Below are 21,715 nucleotides of genomic sequence, written 5' to 3' on the forward strand. Positions count from 1 at the left end.
GCGGCCGCTCTAGCCTGCTCACCATCCCGTCTTCAGCGAATGCAAACCCGGCCGGCGACATCCGGGCGAACGAGACAGGAAACAGCTAGAAGCCTCTGACCTCTGACCTTGTGGACTTAGTCACGTGACCCACATGATGACATCACGGCTTCTTTGTGATTTTGGTCAGAATGGGCGGGAAACGACGGCAGAGCGACACGATCGAGGTGGGAAAAGACCCGAATTAAGAAGAGAAACTCCCCCCCCCCCCCCCCCCCCTGGTCCAATCAGCGTCTTAAATTCACCTACACCTGTCCTCCAGACGGGAGGGAGGGAATAAATGGAATGGATAGAACATTGTCACGGCGACCCCCTTTGGCGCAAATACAACATTCTACCGAGAGTTCCGGTCGCGTTGGATGAAATTTGATTTATTTCACGGCACGGCGAACGTTCAGGAAAACCCAGGATGTACGACCCCGACGCTCGGCGGAACGTTCATCGGAGTCGTGCTCTTGCCTGCTGCCGCGTTCCCAGTGCCTTCCCAGTGCCTTTCCAGTGCGCCCCGAAACCGCATCCCGTTCGCAGAGACTTTAAATTTGAACAAATTTTGAAGTGTTGAGAAATTGTTTTGGTCGTCCCCAAACAATAGCTTAATTCACACCTAGGTGAGAGGCAGGGGGCTCATTTAACCCACATGTACTTTGTATTCATTGTTCTTTTACTATTAAACCTATTTTGATCAGAAGATCTGTCCACTATAATCGACAAGTCCGGTTTCCACCACGAGCGGGAACGACGGGGCCTGTTCTATCGGAGTTCTCGCGGCGCGTTCTGACCTTCAGCTGCTCCGCGCGGCGCGTTCGAGGACGGTTGAAGTCATAGTATAAACGGTTCACATGCACAACAGACACAATCCCTGCTTCTACTGCTCCACGATCACAACACCAGCGCCTGCTAACACGTCATGCACGTTTGGGGGGGCTCTGCTCTAGGGGGTTCCCGACTACGACACTACACACACATCACCGGAAGCCATGCTTGTAGCTAGCGCTCCTAGCGTCAACTCTCAGAACCCCCCCCCCCCCAACCCCCCCCCCCCCCCGTTAAGACGAGAGAGGGAGGGGTTCTCTTTTTTGGGGGGGGGGGGGCTTTGTACAGCTAGCTCCACCCTTTGATATACGTACAAAGACTCTATCCGACTATCCTCACTTTCTGAGTTCTTCCCCTGACGCCAACTCAATGGCAATGGCGTCTTTAGTTTTCACATACTTGTTAAAAGCGAGGGGGCGGTGGGGGGCTTTTTGCTTTGCTACACAACACTGTTACTCCGGAAATACTTAATTAAAAAGGACCACGGTCCGTTAACACCACAAGCATTCAGCTACAAGAGACAACCAGACCACGGCCCGTTAACAACCACAAGCATTCAGCTACAAGACAAACCAGACAAACCTCATGCTCCTTGATAATGTTCTGTACAGATGTGCTGTGGGCGTGTGGCCTCGAGAGGACGGCCAGGCGTGCCGCGGGGGGGAAGAAGGGTACCCTCAATACGCGAGGGGAGACAAGCCGAGTGGGTGGGGTGGGGTGGGGGGGGGGGGGGGGGGGTGCTGGGAGTCTCTCTCCCGGTAGCCGGATGAAGACATGTACACACAAAAGGTACACGGACGAGGACAGGACGCTGAAGCCTCAGCACATCTGTCCATACATTGATCCTCCTCATCTCTTTCCCCATCAACCTCTTTCCAACAACCCATGCATCCACCTCTCCGTCGATACGTCCGTCCGTCTGTCGGCCCTGAGGGCCCCCCCCTCCATGTCTCGTCTCGTTGTGTGTCGAGTGTGCTTTTTAGTGGAATCCCTCCGTCACGGCAGGGTTCGTCGTCTGGCTCAGAAGGCAGGCTCGTTTATCGCGACGACGCAGACGGGAAGAGAGGGACGTTTGGCAGAGTGGAGAATTACAACAGGACCAGATCCAAAGCTGCTGCGGGAGAAGACAGGAGACATCAGCTGTCCAGGGTCAGTTGAGTCTCAATGTCCACTCTGCATATGGGACACTTCCTGCTGGTGGCCAGCCACTGGTCGACGCACGCCTGGTGGAAGAGGTGCATGCAGGGTAATCTCCTGGGGAAGTAGGAAGAGACAGAAAGAGAGAGGTTGGTTTCAAAGAGCCGTGTTCACGTCCAAATTGCTCAAATTCAGACAGCCGCTCCACTGCTATAGGGAGGTGTAGTGGTTACTTCCTGATCTATAGGGAGGTGTAGTGGTTACGTCATTGCTGTTTCCGGCCGGTCCACCTCGCCAAATTGCAAGGTATTTCCCCATTGCCCATTTCTAAATCGTCTCGTTTAAAACAAATAAAGCATGAACATTTGCATGGTGTACCTTTCTGTGCATATTCATCCACAATCTATAGCTCAACATGAAAATATTCGCAATTAATCTTTAAAAAAAAATCGCAACCAAAAATGCTTAAACAATAATGTTAGTGATAGAAGGGAACTCATTTTGTGCAAAAATGGAAAGCTTTTCAATGTTCATGAGGCAGAATTGTTACAATAGCCGATAATCAATTTTCCCAATGATAAATCCCTATACGGGTGGACCTCGCGGGCGGTCCAAAGTGACGTCAGACTATACCTCCCTATACAGTTTAGAAGAGGACTGAACAGACTCACCTGACGTCTTCCCGGTCCTCCAGCATTGACAGACAGATGGTGCACTTCTCATCCGTGTCCAGCTCCTCCTCTTCCAGACACATCTTCAGGTCCAGGGGTATCCTCTGGTGGGACGAGCAAACAGACCAACAATGTACTCAACATGATGTGCAAAACTGCTGCAGAGATTATAGATGTGCAGAGATTATAGATGTACAGAGATTATAGATGTGCAGAGATTATAGATGTGCAGAGATTATAGATGGGCAGAGATTATAGATGTGCAGAGATTATAGATGTGCAGAGATTATAGATGTACAGAGATTATAGATGTGCAGAGATTATAGATGTGCAGAGATTATAGATGTGCAGAGATTATAGATGTGCAGAGATTATAGATGGGCAGAGATTATAGATGTGCAGAGATTATAGATGTGCAGAGATTATAGATGGGCAGAGATTATAGATGTACAGAGATTATAGATGTGCAGAGATTATAGATGTGCAGAGATTATAGATGTACAGAGATTATAGATGTGCAGAGATTATAGATGTGCAGAGATTATAGATGTGCAGAGATTATAGATGTGCAGAGATTATAGATGTACAGAGATTATAGATGTGCAGAGATTATAGATGTGCAGAGATTATAGATGGGCAGAGATTATAGATGTACAGAGATTATAGATGTGCAGAGATGATAGATGTACAGAGATTATAGATGTACAGAGATTATAGATGTGCAGAGATTATAGATGTGCAGAGATTATAAATGTGCAGCGAATGTAGAGAGAGTCACCGTGGCTGCGTTCACACTGCAAATTAAATGCTCAATTCAGATTTATTGCTCAGATCAGATTTTTTTGGTTTGGCTGTTCACATTATTTTGTATCCAGTGTGAACTGGTCACGCTCCTGAACTGACCTTTTTTTCTTTTTTTTTATGAATGAATGAAGTTTATTTTTCGGTCTTGTTTAAAGACAAATCAAACACACCCTGTGGATTTACAAAAGGAAAAGGAAAAGAAAAAAGAAAAAAATCACAAATGTACATATTCAAGGCAAGCTCACACACAAAATCCAAAATCAACGACAGAAAAAAAGGAATAGGGTGAAGCACATTTTTGCCTATCCCTTACAAATTCTTAAAAACGAAGTATATTTTAATATAAGAAAGAAAAACTTAAAATATGCTGCAAGATATAATTTTTTGAAAGAAAAAACAAATGTTTGATGTTTTTACTCAAAACTGTACTCCTGAATTATTTTATCCTTTAAGGCTTTTTTAAATCTCCCCTGAGAATTACACAACTTCAACCCATCACTAAGGCTATTCCATAATTTAACTCCCAAAATTGAAACACATCTAGCTTTTACATTAGTTCTTACCTTTCTACATGTTTTAAGAATACATAACCCTCTTAAATTATACTTTCCTTCCTTTTTTTCCCTTAAACTTTCTTAAACTTTCTAACCACTTCTAGCACATCACTCTCACAAACCTGCATGTACAAAAAAAGAAGATGGACGTTTAAAAAAAGATTGTGACAAATGTCAATCTAGAGTGATGAAAAAAGTTGCATGAAAGTCACACGACTGTTCAGACTGAGGTCACATTGCAAGAATAATCAGACCTGTATCTCATTTAGGACTACATTATGAAAGTGGCCCAAATCTAGAATTGAAAAGATCAGATTCCATGTGATTTGTGCTGTTCACACTGTGGTGAAAGAATCAGATCTGATTGATTTGCTCACATATGAGCAAAATAAATCTGATTTGGGACACTTTTGCCTGCAGTGTGAATGTAGTAGTAGTAGTAGTAGTAGTAGTAGTAGTAGTAGTAGTAGTAGTAGTAGTAGTAGTAGTAGTAGTAGTGATATTAGTAGAAATAGCAGTAATATTAGTGATAGTAATTGTAGTAGTGATAGTAGTGATAGTAATGATAGTAGTAATAGCAGTAATAGTAGTGATAGTAATTGTTGTAGTAATAGTAGTGATAGCAGTAATAGTAGTAGTAATGGTGGTGATGGCCAAGGTGGTGGATGTCTTGTGTTGATGGCCAAGGTGGTACGATTTTCTCTACGTCCCCCAATACTTCAAATGGGTCAGAGCGAAATACATACATCCAAATGGAATATGATATTTTGAGCTTCGAGCCTTGACATTTAGCCGTTATCTTATTTTCATACCAGCACTCGTTTCCCAAAGCTTTTTCTTTTGTTGTTGTCGTTGTCGTTATTATTATAATATTTTTTTTACACTCAAATTTGTATTTGCAGTTTTAGTTTTAGTTTACAAACATACATCAGACAATACATTCAAATAACAGAAATAATAAAGAAATATCCCCCCCCTCCCGCCATCCACCCGAGAGATAGGGCTCCCCCATATCCCAGGACCTCTATACACGGAGCCGGGCCCCAGCGACACGGGTCCCTTGAATTGATTGGGCCTGGCCCAGTAGAGGAGAGTGCAGGGGGCTCCCCCCCACCGAGCCAAGCCCGTTACCTCCCATGTCCCATGTCCCAAAGAACCCCACCTCCCGCACATCGACCCCACAACACACAAGACCCCACTCTCCGGGTCAAAACGATTGAAGTATTGATTTTGCCGTAACGAATCATTAAAAAAATATACACCGTTAACGTTAGGTTATGACTATAACCAAGTTCTGTTAACACTTAGTGAACGCTCATCGTTTCATGCATATATCTCGCTTCAGCATATATACACTGAATAATTTCACAAATGTACCTTTAAATGCCAGCATTCATCTGGCCACACCATCCGCTTACCTATATAAGCAGGGATGGTGCCACACACTCATCTCCTTCCCAACAAATTTCACCACAATGAAAAATCAAGGGCCGCAGCGGCGTCTAAACGCTGAGCGTTCACTAAGTGTTAACAGAACTTGGTTATAGTCATAACCTAACGTTCTGTATCACACTAGCTCACGCTCAGCGTTTCATGCATAATAGGAGCTGAGCGGGAGCTAGAAGCTCGACAAATGTACCCTGCTGAGGCCCCCCACAACCATCAGATCAGGGAGGGCCGAGCCCCCCCGACCCACCCTAATGGAGGGCACCCCCCCTATTGGTGGCTTCACGGGAGGGCGACGGACCCGACCGTGCGAAGAGGCACTCAAGCAACTCAACGCACAGGGTGAGCAGACCGTGGCTTGACCCCACGACTACACACACGCACAACCCGCATGCCACCCGGGAACGAACGGAGGGATAAACCTCGTTACTGCCCCCAGAATCACGGGGTCAAGGGTAAACCCACCAAAGGGACTGGACCCCCTGGAACGGGGGCCCGGAGAAGTCCATGATGCCAGCATCAAGACCCCACCAGGTGGGCACTTAGTGACCCCGCCCCCCACATCGCCAGCGTATTCGGACAAAGGCCCCTCAGCCGAGCGGGCCCTGTCCCCCCAATAGTACACCGCCTGGCACACTGACCCTGCAGAACAGGCAGTCAGCATGGCCGTAAGCACACAAAAAAGGTTAACCAACGGAAGCAGGCAGCGCACCGGGGAAAAACCAGGCAACAGGCTGTTAACCCTAGCCTGGAGACTGCGGACGAGACAGGCGCCAGAGGGGACAGCTGAACACAGCCGCCCCGGCGGAAGGAGCGTAAGCTGGCGGTGTTGCATGACCAAGCCTCCATTTAAAAACCCCCACCCAGAGGGGTTGAGGCAGAGAAGGCTGACACGATTGGCAGACGTCATGAACGTGCAGGGGCACCCTCAAACGGTGAACCCGGGAGTTGACACTGCTCCAACACACCAGGGAATCAACCACCTTGGTGTTACCCAATGCGGTGGTTGTTCCTATAACCCCTCAAGAAAAAACTCCAAAACACACCTGCGGGTATACACCGGCTATACCGCAGTACAAGTGTTTCAGTTTTCAAAAAAGGGTTAACCCAGGCCTACGGGTCGACAAAACATTACTTCGGACCGGGCCTGACGATACGGGAAGCACAGGGTCACCAGAGGAGGTCAAAGACCACCCCAACAGGCCCCTCTTCGCCATGCGTGAGAGAGGAGCGAAAAAGAATGGAGAACCAGCCCCTAAGCACACTGTACTTGGTATTCCCAGGCGGTCTCCCAACCAAGTACTAACCAGGACCAACCTGTGTAGCGGCCGAGATCCGACGAGATCGAGCGTGTACAGGTTGGCATGGCCGTAAGCCATTACGACAGTACTGAGTAAAACGTACCCAACCAGGGTCTCCATAGTGCTTAACCCTGTGACACCCGGACCGACCTGGCATTTTTCCCCCTGAAAAAAGCCCAAGTCCCTCAGGGTACCAGAACAGCAGATCTGCATCCCCGGCGGACAACGGGTTCAACTGATCCGGACCAGCGTGACCAGAACCAGTCTCGTGCCCTAACCACGCCGACATGCCTACTCCAGGAGAAAGGGCAGATATGCGTGTTGATCTTAACATGAAAAGAAGGCGCCACCCAGACGTTCGGGCGAACCGCGCCCGGTGGCCCACCCCCAGGGCGTGAGACCCCTCTACATATGTTCAGATCCATTCCGTCATCATCCCCCAGACATGAACGAGAATCCGTCGATAACCAACCCAGGTCGTGGGATGTGGTCGTCGGAAGAGGAAAAACCTCCATCTCAGTTGCTCTATAAAAACGCTGTTTTAACCTCAAGCAACCAAGGCGTGCCAGTCAGTCGCCTGTTTATAGCGAGCTAGCACTATACGTGCGTCGGGACTAGTGTTGTCAAAAATATCGAAGTATCGATAAATATCGATACTGAATATTTAAAACAGTTACGATACTCATTTCCCGAAATACCGATACTTTCTGTAGTATCGGTACCCGCTGGCAGTGTTCTACCGGAAGTTTGTTGACACGCTGTTCAGAGCACGCTTGCCCCTCCAGCTGTTCAGAGCACGCTTCCCCCTCCAGCCCTCCCCCTCACAGAGCGAGCCATCGGCGTCTTCACTCTTCAGTAAACATTTTAGCTGAGTGAACTAAGATGGCAGATGCAGCGCCTCCACAACTTAAAGATAAAGAAAACAGCAGAAGTGCTGTTTGGAAGTACTTCGGTTTTGAAGTAAACACAGAAGGGAAAGTTAAAGATGTCACAATGTCCATTTGCAAGCGGTGTTACAGGGCAGTGCCAACGAAAGGTGCCAACACCTCAAATATGGCAAAACACCTGAAGGACCGGCACGCGGATCTCCACAAAGAAATGAAAGAGGTTTGTGACTGAAGCATTAAACCACTAACTCTAGTTTAATACAAGATACGTTGTCTACTGATGGCGCATCATATCAACAGCTGATTCGTTGTACGTTACAGCTATTAGCTAACGTTAGATAGCTACTGCTAGTCGTTCCTCTGTTAGCTTATGCTAGCTAGCCGGCTACCGCATGGAAACGGAGTAAAATTACGTTTAAACGTTATGTCGAGGTCATACAATACTACACTCGACACGAGGTTGGTTAACGTTACCAGCCCCGGAGAAATCATGGAGAGCCTTAGGGGGAAACCCTTATTTTCATGCACCACTGACTTGTGGACCAGCAGGGCCACGTCCACATTCATGGCAGTAACTCTGCAGTTTATTACAGAATCCTGGGACATGCAGAGCTGGTGTTTGGGCTGTGTTGGGCTGCACTCAGAGCACACGGGGGACAGTTTGAGAGAGGCGTTGGAGGAGATGGTACATGAAACATGGAAGCTGGACATGTCAAATATGGCTGGCAGTGGCATCACCACTGATAATGCCTCAAATAACAAGAAAGCATTTAAGCAGGACTTCACATGGGTCCCCTGCTTTGGGCACAACCTTCACCTAGCCATTAGCAAGGGTCTGGATATAGGCCGTGTGTCTGCAGCACTGTCGAGGCTGAGAAAGACAGTGTCTGCCTTCAGCAGGTCACCAAAGATGTCCCGACAGCTGAAGCAGAAGCAAAAAGAGTTGCAACTGCCTGAACACAAACTGATCCATGATGAGCCGACACGCTGGGACTCAGCGTATCAAATGGTGGCGAGATTTCTGGAACAGCAGCAAGCGGTCTGTTCAGTTCTAGCCGACGATCGGAAGAAATGGCACCTCATGCCTAAAGATTCAGACATTACAATTCTTGAGACTGTAAAAGATATATTGAGCCCTGTCAGCTCTTTCACTGATGCCCTTAGTGGTGAAAAGCACACCACACTCTCCTCTGTCCTGCCCCTAATTTGGAAGTTATCTTCAACTTTGACCATTGAGGAAAATGACAGCCTCCTCAAATGTGAACTTAAAGAAAATATTGGTACAGATCTCAACGAACGATATAACGACGTCGACGGGGCTCTGCAGCTGGTGTTGAACACAGCCACGTTTCTCGACCCAAGGTTCAAGGACAGTTTTGTTATGTTAAGAGACGAGGTCAAACGAAATCTGATGGACACTCGCACTGAAACAGGAAGACAAACACCCGCTCCTCCTCCTCCATGTGCCACTGCCATGCAACCACTACCACTACCAGGCGTACCAGCGAAGAAAAGTAGAACGGATCTGAAGGGACTGTTAACCAGCATACAGGGGGAAAAGAAGGGTCAACATGGTGGTGGCGAGGATGCAGAGGACGCAGAGGCTGAACTAAAAAACGAGTTCACAATATATGAAAAGATGCCTGAACTCAGCGCAGGAGACGACCCACTCGCATGGTGGAGGACACATGAGAGAACTTTACCTCACCTTGCCCAGCTGGCGAAAAAGTATTTGTGCATCTCTGCTTCAAGCTCAGCTTCAGAACGTGTATTTAGTACGTCAGGGCTCATTTGCAGTCCAAGAAGGGCACGGCTTACAGAGGAGCACATTGACATGCTGGTGTTCCTAGCAAAAAATCTGAAAGTTGTAAAGAAACTTTAGGCTAGTACATTATTACACTACTTGCACCACCTTATGTGTGATTAGTCTGAGGCCGTTGAATAAGTGCACTACCTATTTAAAAAGAATTTAACTTGAAAATGCACTTTTTTTTTGTACTTGCACTTTAGTGCCTTTTGAATGTGTGCTTAATGCAAAAAAGTTTGAATTATTGTTTTAGTCATTCTGCTGTCTAAATGCCCTACCCCAAGAAGAATATTGTTTCATTTGCTAGTTGCTGGCTGCTACTTGAAAATGCATAAGATTGCAGTTTTTTTTTTTACTTGAGGCCTTTATATAAGGTATGATAAGGTATAAGTACTAAGTAGGTATTGTGCATCGTTCGGTTCGAGTCCTACAGTTATCAGTACCCCCATCGTTCCTGACGTTATCTGGACGCTTATCCAGGCTGGTCAGACCCCTAGTGGTGATTGCATCCGAGGAGCTCCGGGTCAAGAGCGACTGGACCTGTATATTGGATTACTCTACCCGACGACGGCGAGCCTTCCACGGCTCTTATGCTTTATGTGTATCACTAGGTAATGTAGAAGGTATGAGAAGGTGGTATGAGAAGGTATTAGAAGGTGGTATGAGAAGGTATTAGTAGGTGGTATGAAGGTATTAGAAGTTGGTATGAGAAGGTATTAGTAGGTGTAGGTGGTATGAGAAGGTATGAGAAGGTGGTATGAGAAGGTATTAGAAGGTGGTATGAGAAGGTATTAGTAGGTGGTATGAGAAGGTATGAGAAGGTGGTATGAGAAGGTATTAGTAGGTGTAATGAGAAGGTATTAGAAGGTATTAGAAGGTGGTATGAGAAGGTATTAGAAGGTGGTATGAGAAGGTATTAGTAGGTGTAATGAGAAGGTATTAGAAGGTGGTATGAGAAGGTATTAGTAGGTGGTATGAGAAGGTGGTATGAGAAGGTATTAGAAGGTTGTATGAGAAGGTATGAGAAGGTGGTATTAGTAGGTGTAATGGTATGAGAAGGTAATGCACTACCTAAGAAGAACTTGACTTGAAAATGCATAAGATTGCACTTTTTTCTTACCCTGCCTTTTGAATGTGTCCTTATTGTTTTCACTAATGCAAAAAAAAGTTTTAATTATTGTTTACTACTACTAGTACTAGTAATTTTGCTGTTGTGAAGTTATATATGTTACACATATAGCCCTCGCCCTGTTATCTTTATCAAAACTGTTACCAACTGTAATACAAACAGTTCAGTTTGTCAGGTACATGCAACACAGATTACAGTGAGTGTTTACATCTGTCTGCTTGAGAAAATACTATGTTCTAACTTCTGCATCTGCAATAAAAATGATTGAAGTGAGATGAACAGTTCTTTTTAAATGTGTGATCTAAAGATAAACAAAGGGTTTTAAAAGTGTTATATTTATCTTATCTTATAGTACCAGAGAGAAGCTGAGGAGAATCAACCAGCAACAAAAGCTAAATTTGTTTAAAAAAAAAAAAAAAAAAAATATATATATATATATATAATTTTTTTTTTTTTTTTTTTTTTATATCGAAATGGTATCGAAGTATCGATACTTTTCAAGGTATCGTATCGAAGTCGAAATTCCAGTATCGTGACAACACTAGTCGGGACACACCCACATCAATGAACAGGCTATTTAGACCTGTCATTGAATCCCCAAGGCGCCCAGGGGAACGACAAGAGGGGTGTGACACTTCCTAACTCCAACTCTTTTTTTAATAGAAAAGAAGGAAGCACCAACAGTATGTATCCCAGTCTACACAGCCGGGGGTAAAAAAAATTCACATTTTTACATCCCACCACCCTCCCATAGGAAGGAGACGGGAATCCCCAGAGAGACTTCCCACGCGAGCTGTACAGATTGAAAAGAATATATTGCACCTTGAGCCATGTAAAAAATTGGTTTTAGGGCTCTCCGGGGAAGAGGCACTGAACCCATACACACTCAATAATCGAATTGAATCGAATACATACACAATAGAATAGGACACCTTCTAGAGGGTCCACTCACTTTGACAATCTGAGGAGGAAGGCTCTGTACTCTGATGGAGGCTCCCTCACATGGAAGGAGGAGTCCGAACTCACAGAAGGCCCGAATAGGCGCTTGGTGAGGAGGAGCCCTGACCACCCCCCCGAAACAGATCCATCACATGGACCTGAACAGCACACGGAAGTCCTACCAACAGAGACACGCACGGTGACGTACTCTATGGCGGGGGAATTTCTGTGGTGCACACGCCCAATATTCCAGGCCGTGGGACCAGGAAACTCCCCCCCCCCCCTCACCCCGTAACATGCCGAACCGCAACGTGACAGGAACCTTGAAGGACAGGGGGTGTACCCCTGACCAACAGAAACAAGGGGGAGAGGAAAGGTTACCAGTTCACCCCTTTACGACCCCACACCCATGATACGATGTAATGACAAAAAGAGAATATGACACAGTTATAGTCAGCTCTATGAAGCGTTTGACAGCTTCACACAGCGCATGAGCTAACCTGCTATCTGATTTTTACTAAGGAAAAAACACAGAATAGAGAGGGCTCTCTAAGAGCCCCGGTCCAACATACACATGTGCTTCTGTGGCCAGTCCAACCCAGTTGCAGGTCACATGACACACACAACCCATCATCACTCTACAGAGGAACGCCGTTTTTCATAATGAGAGAATACATAATTCTCTATTAGTATCGGCCACAGGCCTTGCTAAGCACACACGACAACGACCAAACAATCTTTTCTTTTAGGAAAATAAAGTTTCTCCAGCAGTCATAGCACAACGTCAGTAATCAAGCTAAGGGTTACATCGCATCCCTACCACACAAAGACACAATGTAGTGCAACAACATGTCTGATAGGAGGATGAAGAAGTCCCCAGGGAACCGTGGGGAAAAACACAATCCTCCTACTTTACCCTTAATACGGCCAGTTAAAACAGGAACCTGTTAATATGTGAACACTGTTCATTGTCATCACAGGCTGAGAAAAGAATATTCTTTCACTCATTTGTCACCAAGCATAGCTTCATAGGTTAGTTACCTTAGTTGTGAGTACACGGTACATAACAACACACATGATGTTTCTCACACAACAACCAGATCATTTTCACATCTGCAACAACAACCCGATTTGCCCGGAGAAGCTAATTACCAGTGACAAGACAGTTCACACAAAAACTCGCGTCGTATCCCAAATGCATTGCAGCAACACACGTTTTTGGAACAGCGTTATTTACAAAACATGTAGAAGGTAAAGCCGGAAGACGCGTATAAGGTCTGGTCAAACCTTTGTCCTACCCGGAGCGTAGATCAGTGAAGTGCAGTCTCAAGACACCGTAGAAACACAGCCATCCTGTGTTGTTCGATCTGGGCAGCGTCGCCGCTCCACCCGTCGCTACGGTCCCTTTTGTTGACGCAATCCTTGCCGTCCTGGCTCAGGGCAGGGTCGACGAACATCCCCTGTCAAAGATGACGTCGTAGTCAAGAGTGTAAAACATGTTATAATCAAAGCACGTTCAACAGAGTAGCATTAAGCTAAGGGCCGCTCCAACCGTCGGTCGCTACTGCCCCTGCTCGCGAGACGCCGAGCGAACGGCGCACGCGACCAGAGGGGAGCTCGCGGCGGCGCGCGAGTAGCCGGAGCTACCCCGCGCTGGCCTTGTCCGATAGCAGCAAGCTAACGTTTCCTAGTGATCACAACAGGCTAGCGCCGCAGCTAACAGCTGACTGGCTAACAGTAGGCCCAACCTCTGTAGGCCACGCAGTGATCCCAGCAGGCTAACGCCACAGCTAACAGCTGACTGGCTAACCGTAAGCTAAGCAGCTATCACCTGAACTTGTACACAATGATATAACACTCACCCAGACAGGCCGCCGTTCTGAAACCCTCCTCACTTTTTAAGAGAAAAGAGAAACAAGATGTCAACACAAAAAAAAAACGGTGATTTTACCAACACCCGACGGAGTCAGCACAATACCAAACTGGCCTGTGTAGCTGACTTGAACATAGATCTTCCGCTATCGAACATCTTATGCACATATCTCCTCGTGAAGGAATACTCTCATTTGGATATGAAAGAAGGGGCTACACGGTGACAGAGAGATACCCACTCGTCCAGAAAACACAGGGATCACCAGTGTTAATGGTCGCGGCCCACTAGTTAAAACTACAATGGTCTTCAGACCAAGGTCTTCTGTCGCCTAGGAGGCTGAACAAAGGACCCTAGCCTGGGGCCGGTTTTCATAAACATTGTCAATTAGCCCCCATAGCACTAACAGACAAGTGAAGCCTGCCAGCAACAGTACTCACCCAACCTGAAACCCACCGCTCTCACAACAGCGGCGCGTCCTACAGTTCAGCTGTGGCCTGAAAGGTTTCACCCCAACCAACACAACAAGGAACTGCAGTTGAGAAGCATGCAGCGGCGTGCTCCCAATACGAAAACCGGTGGAGGGTTTTTAGAATGATCACCATCTTCCAGACACTCCAGTGATGAAGACAACATCGCCGTATTTTCTCGAAAATAGTGAGAGAGAAAATAAAGATATGATGTCAACGTATCTCCTTGTTCTTCCTCTCCTCGTAAACATTGCTTTTCCAGCCATATTTTTCTCCACGTCAAGTGGGCATATGAGCAACACGTTGCTTGTGATGAAATTTGAGAAGGAGATGAGTGTGTGGCACCATCCCTGCTTATATAGGTAAGTGGATGGGGGTGTGGCCAGATGAATGCTGGCATTTAAAGGTACATTTGTGAAATTATTCAGTGTATATATGCTGAAGCGAGATATATGCATGAAACGCTGAGCGTGAGCTAGTGTGATACAGAACTGGAATATGTTGTGCCTTTGCACATATGTTGGATTATGTAATTGGTTTGTCATGACAAACCAATAAAAAAATCGCGAATTAACCGGTGGCTACAGCAACACACAGTAACTACATGCATCATTAATTCGTGATTTTTTATTGGTTTGTCATGACAAACCAATTACATAATCCAACATATGTGTAAAGGCACAACATATTCCAGTTAACGGTATATTTTTTTAATTATTCGTTACGGCGAAATCAATACTTCCATTTGTATAAATTGCATTAAGCGGAGCTTATTATTCCTGCCTTTCTGAGGAGCTTGTCGCGGCTCATGCGCATGCGCATGCTCGGCCAATCAGAGCGCAAAACGGCAACGCGGAAACCGAACAGCGTTGTAGAAGGCATACACGCATCCTGGCTGGCCCGGGCGATCTCTGTGCTTGCTTCCTGGATGGTCCGGCTGACCTCGGTGCCCGAGTCCTGGTTGGTCTGGTTGTATCCAGCGTCTCTTTGTCCTTATTTTGGGGGTCGTTTGTTTTACTTCTTTTGAATTAGCCTCCATGCTCCTCTGAATATTCTGTATTACATCGAGTCCAGTCCAGCACTCTGTATTGCTTCTAGCCTGATCCGAATGCTAGCTTGCCTATTCATCGTGTTAGCTTCCATGTTAGCTTGTAGCTCCGTCTCCAGCCAGGCCTCGCTGTTGTCTAAGGTTACTGCGTCATCTCCTCGTGTTGTTCCTTTCCCTTCGTCGTATTTTCTTTGTCGGGGGTCACTCTTCTCTCACTTCTCCTCGAGTTTTGTGTACTGGGTCTTGTCATCATTCTTTTATCTTCGAGTTGTTACTTTTTATCGTGTTTTATAACTTTTTATTACCTTTCTTGAATTTTGGACCGGGAGCTCTGTTCTGCAGCTGCTCACCCGCTCCTCGCCAAACCGGAAGCCCTGTCGTTATTATTCTTAGCTCTATTCTATTTAAATTTTTCTAAAATGTTCTTATGTACCCCAGTTGCTATTGCATGTACATAACACGTATATGTTCATACATACCAACTATTCGCCTGTTTTATTCTCCACCCATTGATCATCCATAGCAACACTATATTATCACCGGCATCCAAGTTGGGGGATCCCAATTTGAACAGCCCATCTAAGGTTTCTCTCCTCCACATCGCCTGTGGTGCTTTTTTTCCCCTATTGCTCGGTTTTTAGTGAGTTTTTCCATATCTTCATTGGGGAATGTCTGGGAGTGTCGGATATTTGGATGTTATGGTGGATTTTTAGTAGCGACAGTTTAGATACATTTTTCAGGAGCTGTTCCTCCCGTCACCAGTAGGTGCTCCCCTATAATAAGGAATGGAAAAGACTTCAAATACAGTATGTAACTAGTCTGCATAATGGGTACAGTATGTTTTAAGAATTTGTAAAGGATAGGCAAAAATAAGCATGTGCTTCAGCCTATTCCTTTATTTCGGTCGTTGATTTAGGATTTTGTGTGTGAGTGTGAGCTTGCCTTGAATATGTACATTTGATTTGATTCGTCTGTAAACAAGACCGAAAAATAAACTTCATTCATTCAACTGCATAATGAGTACAGTATGTAACCGGACTGCACAGGGCGTGCAGCAGCACCTCCTCTCCCCTCACATGGTCAGCAGCAGCAGCAGCGTCCCTCACCTTCCTGTACTTGTGAGGGAAGGTGAACCTCTCGATGGTGGTCTGTACGGCTCCTCTGTTCACGCTGCCCAGCCGATCCTCCAGCTGTAGGAGCTCCTGGAAGAGAGGAGAACACACTGCAGTCTAATGCCTGGAACACGCATGCACTGAGCAGACCCCCTGTTTGACCCCGGTCTAATGCCTGGAACACGCTGCAGTCTTTGCGCATATTTTTTAATACAATATATATATATATATCGAATTAAAGCCCTATGTGTTGCCTGTCGATAGCCGCTTCAGGTGACAAAATCCGTTCAGTGGTTCGCTAGTTACATGCCGATATGTGAAGCGTGCACCAAAGTACACGGCAGAGTCAGATTACCACTCCCGGGGCTCTAGCTCCATCAATCATTTGGCGATCTCGAATATTATTGGACAGGGTTGTAGCCAATGAGTGTGGCATTCCAACGATACGCCACGTGGGGATGTAGGAGTCAGGGATCTAGGTGAAATGTCACGAGCGAAAACAGGAAGAGAAAAAACGCTGAATGAATTGAAGTCTATGGGGAAAAGGAAACCAGGAACGCTACACAGTTAACCAAAATCGCTCCTAATCACTCATTTCTGAACAGTCTTTTATTAAATTGTACTACACCTACTACACAAGACTTCAGGCTATGGACCCAGGGTGTCTTTACAGCCATAGCAATTTTTGGGGAAATACTACTTCTGGACTACTAACTACTACAGAAAAACGTGAGTAACAAGTTGTTCTACAACTCAAGTTCAGACCTATGTTACTCTATTTCATTAGCACTAAAGTGATCTTTCTTTATTGTATCAGAAACTTCAGAATGTCGTCTTTCAAAAGAGACCAGGCTCATGCATGTGCTATAAGTATAAAGTATAGTATTTTGGTTTGCAAAAAAAGTATGCAGTCCTCAAAAACGAAAACTAAAATGACCACTTTTGGGGGCGATTGTTCTTTTATCTCAATTACAAGCAATACAGACCACATTTATGATTCATATTTGCCATTTACCTCTGCTAGATCACATTTATCAATAAAAGTGCTATTAGTTTTGTGTGATAAAATTGTGTCTGTAAAAAAATCATAATCAAGACATGAATGGAATAAATCGTGTTTATCTTCAATAAACATGAATGAAACAAGGTGGATGCACCTTATTATTATAAATATAATAACAACTGCCTTTAGACCAAAATTAAGGCATTTATGAAAGCATCCGGGTTTCCATAGTAAACAGAGAAGAGTAAATTGGTGACAGACAGACAGACACACAGACACACAGACACACACACACACACACACACACACACACACACACACACACACACACACACACACACACACACACACACACACACACACACACACACACACACACACACACACACACACACACACACACACACACACACACACACACACACACACACACACACACACACACACACACACACACACACACACACACACACACACACACACAGGACTGACCTCGTAGCTCTCTCTCACAGCAGACGCGTGGCGGGAGGGGTTGAGGGTCTGCAGGGCCAGCAGATGGAGCTGTGGGTATGGATAGTTTCTGATCTCATGGACCACCTGGGAGAAGACAGGGAGAAAAGAGACTGGTGTCAGAGAGGAGGAGGAGGAGATGAGGAGAGGAGGAGGAGATAAGGAGAGGACGAGGAGAGGAGGAGGAGATAAGGAGAGGATGAGGAGAGGAGGAGATAAGGAGAAGACGAGGAGAGGAGGAGGAGATAAGGAGAGGAGGAGGAGGAGGAGGAGAGGAGGAGGAGATAAGGAGAGGAGGAGGAGAGGAGGAGGAGATAAGGAGAGGAGGAGGAGGAGGAGAAGGAGGAGGAGAGGAGGAGGAGATAAGGAGAGGAGGAGGAGATAAGGAGAGGACGAGAAGAGGTCTAAACACTGCAGTGGCTGTTTTTTTTTGTATGTTTTTATGGCTTGTTTTTTAATTGCCTATGTTTTACCCTGTAGCACTTTGGTTTCCAAATGTAAAGTGCACTACAAATTGAATGTATTATTATTTTATTATTATTATTATTATTATTATTATTATTATTATTATTATTATTATTATTATTATTATTATTATTATTATTATTATTATTATTATCATTATTAGTGTAGAGGTCTAAACACTGGAGCGTCTGGGTAGTGTAGAGGTCTAAACACTAGAGTAGCTGAGTAGTGTAGAGCAGGGGTTCCCAAACTTTTCAGGCCGCGACCCCCAAATAACGGTGTCAGAGAGCCGCGACCCCCACTATTATAGGAGGTAAAAAAAATACTTTAATTTATTTTTTTATTTTTTTATAAATGGAAATGTATGGTTGAAACATGCAAACGTTCGCAAACGCACACACACTAATAAGCATTGGAGGCTTTTAACCAGGGCCGGACTGGGGAAATCATTCAGGCCAGGAAATATAATAAATAATAATAATTAATTTAATTTATATAGCGCTTCTCAATAACCCGAAGTCGCTGACAATAGTCCCCCACCAGGAAATGTTTTGTTACAAAGACTTAATTTCCTGCATTCTGGTGCATGAATTTTTTTATTTGTACCCTTTAAATGCCAGTGTTTGTGATGGCATCACAAATTATTGTTAAAAAAGAGGCTAGCATATGTATGATTAGCAACAACACTGATTTTGATCTCAAAGTGAAAATCCTCGCCGTCAGGTGAAAAGAAGCGGCTGGCGACTGTATCGGAGGAGGCATGTGGTAGGCTACACCCTCCCCAGACCGACAGTAGGGTTGTCTACACCCTCCCCAGACCGACAGTAGGGCAGGGCAACAACCAAGTAAGGGAATTGGCATAATGACTCAAATGGGGGATGGGAGAAAAGATAGAAAGACACACACCAAAAAAAATAGGGCTAGGTGTCCAAAAATGTGAACCTACCCTTTAATTACAATAATTGTGCTCAACTAAATATACTTACGTCTCCTATAATACTTGAGTAGAGAGAGACAGGAGAGAGACTGGAGAGAGACTGGAGAGAGACTGGAGACAGACTGGAGAGAGACTGGAGAGAGACAGGAGAGAGACAGGAGAGATACTGGTGAGAGACTGGAGAGAGACTGGAGAGAGGCTGGAGAGAGACTGGTGAGAGACTGGTGAGAGACTGGAGAGAGACTGGAGAGAGACTGGAGAGAGACTGGAGAGAGGCAGGAGAGAGACTGGAGAGAGACTGGAGAGAGACTGGAGAAAAACTGGAGAGAGGCTGGAGCAGCGTTTCCGTTAGAACATATTCGTGCCGGTCTGGGTGTCCTGCAAGATTTCTATCCCCGGACATATTCGAGAAATTCCGGTCAGAGTTATAGCAGTCTGTTATAATCACATTTTTATGAGCTAACGAATTCCGTTATATTGGACATTTGTATTAATTACATCAAGCGAAGAATGAGAAATTGATTTGCAGAATCAAATTACTATCTCTCGCCTCCCAAGTTAGTGCAATACGCTAATCCAGCATCAAGCTCCCGCCCCGCAGGCTCGCACTGCAGCAGCTGTCACACGCACCCCCAAATGAATCTCGAGTCGACATCGCTTCACCTCGTTGTATCAGACACGTCACACATATCATAATGTTCAACTTCACACACAGCAAACTGTAGTTGATCATCACATTGCCTCGTTTGCTAGCTCGTCGCCACATGCAGAGAGGACGAGCCACATGCTCGTAACGCATTTGTTGATTTCATTATAGCCTACATTTAGTTATAATCAATAATATGCATTACTATGTGACACGGCAGTCAACCAACAGTTGCATATGATAAAAAAATGTCAACACTCACTCACCCCGTCTCTCGTTGTGCCTATCCGTTTTGTACCTGCGAGAACAGCAGGTCGTCTGGTTGGTTCGACTTTGATATATCCCCATTGGAACAGGTGGACGTCTGCGAGGCTCGCAACGGTAGCAGCAGACTGGGGATGCTCTTTGTGGTTCAATCAATAAAGTGTACTTTGTGTACGTTCAATCAATGTTATCTCTCGTACATCATAGAGGCTAGACTACTAGACTATAATGTCGCACCTCAGCCAGGAGAATTTAACTTTCCACTCTGGCCTGAACGCTCGACATTTCTGTTTCTTTTCCGCGGGAGCCACCACGGCATCGGCGGTCTCTGTGACTTCAAGTTCAGAAGACTCATCTTCGTTGTCATTATTATTAGACCTGCTTGTGCTTGGTTTCATGAAATATTTGTTAAGCTTAGCTTGTTTGGCCATCTCTCTCTCTCGCTCGTATACCTGTTTGTCGTTATGGTGGCCAGACAGGCTCAAAAAAAGAAAGAAAGAAAAGATTCACATCTGAGCGGCGCCATCCGCGCTTTATCAGAGTGAAGCAACAATGAAACAAATGTAATGATTGTTTCGTTCATCGCATAGGCTATTTAATTTTAGCCTATTTTAATACAATTCAAATAATAAAATTGTGCTTAGAGGAATTATTTTCACCGGAGGGCAAGGACGCGGGAAGGGGGGGTGCGGGAGGGGCTGCAGCACCCCCTGCTGGATGGGAGTGTAACTGCAACTGCAAGGTTGTTTTGGCATTTATTCCATTGTAACCGAGGCTACTCAATGTCAAAGAGCGAAGCGGCACTGCAGATTTACCCTACTTCATTGCCAGATCTTCATAGGGGCGCTGTCTCGATAATGCAGTGTTATTAACAGCGTGTAGCCGACGCATGAACCGGTTGGGATTCGAATAGACGCGGCCTGGAAGCGTCAACGCGGAACTGGAAATCCGTTGGTATAGACTTTAGAGTAGGCTGCTACAGTAACGTTAGTACTAGTTTGAGTTTGAGTTTAGAGACAGCAGGGTAGCTAGCGCTAACGGTGTGAAAGCGAAAGTATGAGTCAGTTTAAAGTTCCCCCGCCAGAGAAATTCACCTTCAAGGCAGAAGACTGGACAAAATGGATAAAGGACTGACTGAAGTGGAGAGCTGCCTGTCGCCCATTCTAACGCAGGACCCTTGAGCAGGTAAGCGATTTTAGATGTATAATCACTTTGGAAGTGTGCGGCTGTTGTCCGAATAGTGAACATTGAAAAATAAAGGCACAACATTTAGAGACGTCCCCGTCCGTCGTAGCGTTCTGGTACGGGGGCGCAACAGGTGGGGTAGGCTGATGATGTATGCTTGTTGTTGCCGCTTGCAATAAATCGTCTTCTGCTTCGCGCATGCATTTAATATGACGGTATTATTATTATTTATCTCTGACTCGACCGCACCCCCAAGTCAGAATGAGTTCCCGCGTCACTGCCGGAGAGATTTAAATATTCGGACTTCAACATATTTTGCCGGTCAAATACCGGTAATTACCGGCTAACGGAAACGCTGGGCTGGAGAGAGGCAGGAGAGACTGGAGAGAGACTGGAGAGAGACTGGAGAGAGACAGGAGAGAGACTGGACAGAGGCAGGAGAGAGACTGGAGAGAGACTGGAGAGAGACTGGAGAGAGACTGGAGAGAGACTGGTGAGAGACTGGAGAGAGACTGGAGAGAGACTGGAGAGAGGCTGGAGAGAGGCTGGAGAGAGACTGGTGAGAGACTGGAGAGAGACTGGTGAGAGACTGGAGAGAGACTGGAGAGAGACTGGAGAGAGGCTGGAGAGAGACTGGTGAGAGACTGGAGAGAGACTGGAGAGAGACTGGAGAGAGAC

The 21,715-nt window shown here is 45.7% G+C and overlaps 1 protein-coding gene across 2 annotated transcripts in view; it reads right to left on the reverse strand.

Moving 5' to 3' along the window:
• Positions 1–1,242: 1,242 nt before the first annotated feature.
• The window catches only part of ark2cb (arkadia (RNF111) C-terminal like ring finger ubiquitin ligase 2Cb), a gene marked incomplete at its 5' end in the record, with an annotated part of 45,843 nt that continues 25,370 nt past the window's right edge, over positions 1,243–21,715 (reverse strand). For both annotated transcript variants that reach the window (XM_084323789.1, XM_084323790.1), the window contains 4 exons: positions 1,243–2,106; positions 2,661–2,764; positions 16,022–16,117; positions 17,523–17,627. In XM_084323789.1, the coding sequence (XP_084179915.1) occupies positions 1,989–2,106; positions 2,661–2,764; positions 16,022–16,117; positions 17,523–17,627 (423 nt within the window). In that variant the 3' untranslated portion in view covers positions 1,243–1,988. The remainder of the gene's footprint in view (positions 2,107–2,660; positions 2,765–16,021; positions 16,118–17,522; positions 17,628–21,715) is intronic.

The sequence above is a fragment of the Notolepis coatsorum genome (assembly GCF_963971535.1).
Source record: "Notolepis coatsorum genome assembly, chromosome: 10".
NCBI classification, from domain to species: Eukaryota; Metazoa; Chordata; class Actinopteri; order Aulopiformes; family Paralepididae; genus Notolepis; species Notolepis coatsorum.